The 7,296-nt window shown below is 32.2% G+C and overlaps 1 protein-coding gene across 1 annotated transcript; it reads right to left on the bottom strand.

The window, feature by feature from the left end:
* Positions 1–488: 488 nt before the first annotated feature.
* On the bottom strand, positions 489–1,978 carry LOC122300596 (endochitinase EP3-like). The gene is made up of 2 exons (XM_043111372.1): positions 1,613–1,978; positions 489–1,067 (listed from the first exon to the last, which is right to left on the bottom strand). The coding sequence occupies exons 1-2, from the start codon at positions 1,905–1,907 to the stop codon at positions 661–663; spliced, it is 702 nt and encodes a 233-aa protein (XP_042967306.1). The 5' UTR covers positions 1,908–1,978; the 3' UTR covers positions 489–660.
* Positions 1,979–7,296: the final 5,318 nt, after the last annotated feature.

Genomic DNA, 7,296 nt, shown 5'->3' with positions numbered 1-7,296 from the left:
TCAAGCAGCTTTAAAACCCAAAAAGCTAGCTTTGTTTTGGAATTAATCCAAACCTATTTGTTTATCCTTCCCACGACGCATGGGCAGTACATTCCAAGATCTCTGGCAATATATATATGAGAAGAACATTTCCTAGATTCTGATGATCTATTAGCTAGCTAGCTAGGTACCTTCCATCTCAGTCTACTTCCTCATTCATCGATCATGGAGTTTTTAGTATATGGTTTAGATATTGCATGTTATAAATTGTGAAGGTATAATTTCTCAGGCATAAGTACGCTCATATATAAACAATCTCTTTCTAGAGCTAACATTTCCAATTTTCTTCGATCGGTTTGGATATATAAAAACAAAACATAAAAATGTAAACAATAAAATAATATCGCGCGTTCAGATCAGTACTACTAGAGCCAACATGATCATGACCATGCATATATAAAATTAAGACTAACGTGATGACATGCAGTGGAATTAATTGAAGCAAATAATAATATAATAATACTCTTTAATTAATTTTGCCAACTTAATTAGTAATTGTCACTCTTTATTTCATTTTATTTCATACATTAATTAAGTTTAGTAATTAATTATCAAGCAGGCTGCTAGAGTACATGATATCCAAGAAAAGTGACGCATGCATGATGGACATGATCGATCCTCCTAGCAACTGAGATTATCACCGGGAGCAACACCGAGTTGGTTGCAATATTGATTGTAATATTGGATGCGAGATTGGACAGCACCAGAGTTTCCTCCATTGCATTCAATTGCACCGTTAATGGCTCGAATGGTTGCACCAAACCCTTGGTTTAGGACTTGGTGAACATTGGTCATCCAAAACCATAAGGCTGTCTTAAATGAAATAACAGGGTCTGAGGCTACAGTTTCAGGAGAGTTTAATCCATCAAATCCAATGCTATTTCCAGCAGCTCCATAGTTGTAATTCCAAGTTAGTTGAAGTGGTCCACGACCATAGTATTTCTTATCAGGGTTGCATGGATATTGTGTATTGCTCTCATCACAAAAGTCTTGCGAGGCACCGTTTATCTCTTCTATGTAGCACAAAGCTGCCCAAATATAAACAATTTGCTTTAATTTAATTTCAGGCTGTGAATATATTGTTGAATTAAAATCTAATATATATACATATAATATACCCATAGCTAGTAATGGACAAGAATGCTATAAATTAACCGGTATATATATGATCTATTCCGATTAATGATTATATATATACACATATATATGTATGTGAGCTTAAAAGTAAATTAAAGATACACTTTCCATTTAAATATTTTGTGAATTCATTCATAGAAAGTTAGTGTTTTCATTAAGATTTAAGAAAAAAAAAGTATATAAATGTAAAGTTATATTATATATGCAATATTATTATGTTAATTAGTAATTAGTTGCTCCAAATGATCATGACATCAATAAAATATCATGCGGTTGATTTAATTTGGTGCATGAGGTTGTATTATTATGTGATCATGATATCCAACTCGTTATAAAAAGTCTCTCACAGAGAGAGAGAGAGAGAGAGAGAGAGAGAGAGAGAGAGAGAGAGAGAGAGAGAGAGAGAGAGAGAGAGAGAGAGAGAGAGAGATCTTACATCCTGTCTCATGTGCAACATTAGCAAAAAAAGCAGCAATCTCACGCTTGGACTCGTCAGCAGAACCAGACCCGAATTGATTATACGAACTAAGAGCACTAAGGAAGGCAGCTCTTGTGTAGAAGCTCTTTCCTGGACAATCTCCACTCGCCTGATTAAGTATCCCATTAAAGAAATCGTCCGTCACAATATCGGCCACGGTTTGACCCTTGACATTGCTGGGGAAAAGTGCTCCTACTAAGATTACAACTAGAACAAGGGTTAGTAGATTCTTTTTCAAGCTGAGTGCAGCCATCTGGGGAAGGTTAGAAAGAAGAATTTATTGAACAAGCTGATTGTGTGGGATGAAATGGGAAGTATTTGTTTGATATTTATAGCGAGTAGTAGTGCAGCTAGCTAGCTAACTCGCACGCAGTAAGTTGATCGGTAAACCCTGTAGCTTAGATAGTTTCAATTCAATGATGTCGTTATCATGACTCCCAGAAGCCGCGTATGATATGAGTCTTGTTGCTGGACTTTGAGTACTGATGATTCATCTAGAATTATAACAGGCTGTAATTTAAGTTGTTGAATCATATTCTTGTGAACAAATATTTAGTCAATCCCTTAATTAAAAATTGTTGAAAAGTTTCATTAATTAGATGCACCCATCTAGTTTATATATATATATATATATATATATATATATATGGTTTTCATTTCTCTAGCTAGCTAGTTGGTGGTCCGTGCATGCATGGCCGGCCATAAATTAAAACTGAATTAAGCAACTATATATGCAAGAAAGATCAAGAATATCTATACATCTATATATCATGTATCGAAAACTACGTATAGGTACAACCCTTTTTATAACTATCTATACAACTATGTTGTAAATAAGATATATTTTTGTAACTTAATAATAGGGGTGGTAATATGTGACACGATCAGTAGTAAACCCAATACGAAAATAAAATAAAATTAGTAGATTTTTGTTTGATATAAATAAGTTTGTGTCAAAACGGACTGATTCATTAAGACATTGACAATTAATAAACGGGTAAATAATGTCTCAACCGACTCAATCCGTTATCAATTAACCTGCATAACCCATTTAGATTTATTTCAAAATTATAATTTTATTTATATTGTTAAGTTGTAATATTGGTATTTGTCAATATGCTTATGTTTTTATTATTGAGATTATAATTCTGGACATATACATATATTTGTTATTGTAGGGTTTGTAATATTGATTTCATTATATGTTAAAATATGATAAATATTGATATTTTCTGTTAGTATGTTCTCATATTTTCTTTTTTAAATATTGTGGCTACTAAACAATCTTGTCAAATGGATTATGCGTATTAGTTCAACCCATTTACATGAAACAGATTGAAATTAGTCGTGTCATATTGAGTTATTTCTAATTAATTATTGAGTAATGCTAAACAGCACATTGTTATTCTATTTTCATCTCACTATGTAAGATGTGTCATATTTATTATCTAATAGTGATAAATATGACACATCTTACATAGTAGAATGAAAAATAAGATGGTAGCGTGGGATGAAATGGTCAAAACGAGTGACACGACACGACTCGTTATTTAAATGGATCGGATTAGAGTTTTAAAGTTTGACACGTTTAGCTTAACGGGCCAGGTTTGAGTTGATTTATATAGTCGAATGCTCATGACTTAACATGAACAGTTGAACACGATCCGAAAATACGAATTGCCATCCCTAATTAATAATGTACAAAAATAAAATTATTTTACATATATATACATACCTTCATTTTAAAAAGTGGTTATAAAAAATATTACAAAAAAGATTATACATATATTATTACTCGTATGTATGCCTAAAAGTATATATAAATAAATTTGAACATAAGAACTTGTAACGTTGTTATTATATATTCAAGTCCCAAATTACCAAATCTTAATAATTAGTTGAAGTGATCCATTTTCGAAGGGTCACGTCGATCATTGTCCTTACTTCCCTTCTAACAATTAAGTAGTACTCGATGGCCCAAAAAGTAATGCATCTTTTTTAAGTTTTTCACAAGAAGTACTCGTGGCTTCCTCAGTCCCACCCATGCATTACTGATTTCTTCTCTCTTTCCGGCCACCCTCAAAACTCAGAGTTTCGATCGATCGGTTTCTACTCAACCAATCAATTACAAGCTAGTGCTTTAACGTTTAGGGAATTGACATTAGGCAAAAGCTAAAATGCATTCCTTAGTCAAAATTTAGATAAAAAGCTTCCTCTTTATGTCCTCGATCGCCTTGGATTAATTATATGTTAGGAAAAAATCAATGCATTTGATCCGCTATATAGTCTTTCTGTTGATCGCATTCCAACTAACATTGGCTTAGCCAAAATAGAAAGAGTAGCCGCCTCCTTAGTCAAGTTTTGAAGTTTCTAGAATAATATATATTTATATAAATGTTTTATTCACAAAAGAATTTTATAAAAATAAATTTACAATTGATATATTTTACTGTAAAGTGAATTTAACATATCAAATCATGTTAATTTATGAGTTGTTTTTGTAAAATCTATTTGTAAATTTAGCATTAATGCCCATATATAGCGAGGGCATTAACTCTGCTTACTCCTCCATCAACACCTAAATCGACTTGTGCTAATTAATTAATTGTCACAAATTTAGCATATATATATATACATGCAGACCACATGACTCTCATGATCATGAAGACTTAATATAATATTCAGATACATTCAATATTAATCATGTAAATAATATATATGAAATTAAATTCCCGTAACTCGCGGGCTGAAAGGTATTCCTAAGTAATAGTCAATTCATTATACGCATGCAAGTCCTAAGACGCAAATGCATGGAAAACCCTGGCTGGCCTGCAGGCTGCTGCTAGCTAGCTGGTCCAAGATCAAGACGAATGCTACCGAGACAGTGACATAAATGAATACGAATGCTGCATGCAAGTCTTTGTTTCTGACATGGCTACTTTCATCGTCAAGTAATCACAACCCTCATTTAAGCATGCATGCATGTACCTAGCTTGGAGCTAGCTTCTTGCTTTAAATTTCACCACAAACGCAAAGTCAAAAGACTAGGAGATGATCATATCTCCACAATCATCGGCTCTTCGATCGTCTCCCAGTCAACAAAACAAAAACAAGGGAATGGGAAGTTGGGAACGGAAAAGAAAACGTGCAGAATAATTAATTATGGAATGTCGATTATTATTATAAATTTGCCATGTCAGCCAAAAATTCTGTTTCACACATCTCTTCAAAGGCCATGTGTTTGATTTGGTTATATATGATCTAGAAGATTTTTTTTTTTTTTCTTCCTAAGCAAGCAATTTCATAGATAATTAAACTACGTGGTTATATGATACAAGATTCTATAAGGTGAGAGTCCCTAATAATTATCCCAAAATAAACAAACGCAATACTAGTAGAATAAAAAAAATGGATCTAAAATTAAAAATTAACTTCCACCCATTTTCCACTAAGGGAAAACCGCTTGAAGTAGTTTTGAAATAGTCTGATAAACAGATTATTTGACTGCAACTAAAAGTCGCAGTGAAACAAAGTGTGTTACAGCTTGTTTGTTTGGACTAGCTGAACGAGTCTTTTACGACCATTTTTTCTTGGCCATCGGTTAGGGAAAGTAGGATTATAGGAAGTAGCAACCGGATGATGTGTTGATACGCAAGCATAGGACCTTCACTGTTTGTACCACTCTAGGAAAAAAAGCGGTAGTCGAAATTGAAAGATCCGAAACCACTGATCTTAGTGATGCCACGCTTGATAGTGGTAAAGTCTCTCTGGCACTGTGACACATGAAACTCGCATACAGCATGGGCCGACTACCGCTTTTGGGAAATTTTCTTCGACCAGCTAACAAATCGACGGCTGGAGAGTCTGTTGGTATGGCACATGGTGGTCGTAGGAGACTGGTAGGCAACAGATCGGCACATCTTGGTACTTTGAATAGAAAATGACAAAAAAATTGAAAAAAATAATAATATTAACAACTCCAGTGTTGACCGGACAGGAGGAATGAGGGAGGCAGGGAAGAGCCATAACTCCAACCCCCCTCGGCGAAGAAAATGGAGAGATACTGACAAACAGGTAGAGAAAAAAGGGCCACAGGAGAGATAAAGTAAATATATATATATATAATCTAGAAGACTTTCACTTATATTCCAATATCTTGGTAGTAGTCTCCGACTTTTAATTCATGGCTAGGGATATTAATGCATATGCAATAAGCTTAAATTTTCTGAGTTCTTATCCATGTCTATTTGTATGTGTTTATATTATTCTCAGTAGTGCTTGCGACTTACATCTACAATATTAACCTTTTGTGGAATACATAAATAACGTCGGATGACTTTAGTAGAGGCCAAATGCTTTTGATGATTAAGAGGCCGTATTCTAATAATATTTTATTCAATTTTTAACTTTTATCTAAAATCATCTCATTTCATCTCACTATCCAAACAACCTCTAAAAGCATTGGCAATGGCTTATGCATCTTCATATCCATCTTTATATTTGCATAATATCTCTCTAAGAACATCCACATTGGTTTATGTATATGCATATGCAAAATTACCTCTTTTGAAGATCCACTTTGCCATACAAGCAAAACTCTCACATTAACTTATGTAAATTTGAGACAAAATAATAATAAAATATTATCATTTTACTTTTATTGTTTGCCTAATTTTTTTTTTTTTATAGAGTTTGCAATTTCCATGTATTAGGTTAATACATATACTGTTTTAATACATGCAATTAGCATCCAAAGAAATTCCATTAGCACCCAATACATGTACTTAGAACATGTGAGAGAGAGGTACATGGGTTTGATCTTCAAGTATGTAAAATATTTGAGCAAAATATTTTTTAAGGAGTGAATAAGTAAAATATGTAGTAAAATATTTAAAGGTAAAATATGTAGAAAGAGAGTGGGAGGAGAGAGAAAGAATGAGTAAAATATGTTTTGGAAAGTGAATGGTAAATCTTCAAATATGTAAAGGTACTATTCATAGCTATACAAATATTTGAAGATGCATAATTCAATATAGATGAATTTAAGCTCATATTATGCAAATATCACTTTGCATATGCATATGCATAGACCACTGTGGATGCTCTTAAATTAGTCTATATTGGGTTATGCATCTTCAAAATTTTGCATAGTTATGAATAGTATTTCTTTAAATTTGATAAAATGATATTCAATCTCCAAATATTATTTTACTATTTTTCTCTCTCCTAGCCATTAAAATCAACTTTATGAAATTTTTATTAAGATGATTTTGATATATGAAATTTATATTAAATTGATGATACAAAGTATTTTTTAGTACATATTAATATTTATCGATAAAATTGGTCATTTTGATATATGAAATTGGCAATATTTAAATATATGGCATTGGAATTTTTTAGCACATTGTGCTAATTGTAAAATATATACAAATACTAATTTTAAGATAAAAAAGAAAAAATAATAATATTTTTTTATTATTCGGTTCAAAGATACATAATCAAATGTGGGAGTTTTTCTTGATATGCAAAATTAATCTTCAAAAGATGTGATTTTGAAGATATACATAGAGAAACCAATTCTAATACTGTAAAAAAGATAGAAATCTCTAAATGATAATAGATTCTGAAAATGTCAAGCA

Source organism: Carya illinoinensis, chromosome 2 (assembly GCF_018687715.1).
Source record: "Carya illinoinensis cultivar Pawnee chromosome 2, C.illinoinensisPawnee_v1, whole genome shotgun sequence".
In the NCBI taxonomy this organism is placed as follows: Eukaryota; Viridiplantae; Streptophyta; class Magnoliopsida; order Fagales; family Juglandaceae; genus Carya; species Carya illinoinensis.
This window is presented reverse-complemented; position numbering and strand designations above follow the sequence as displayed.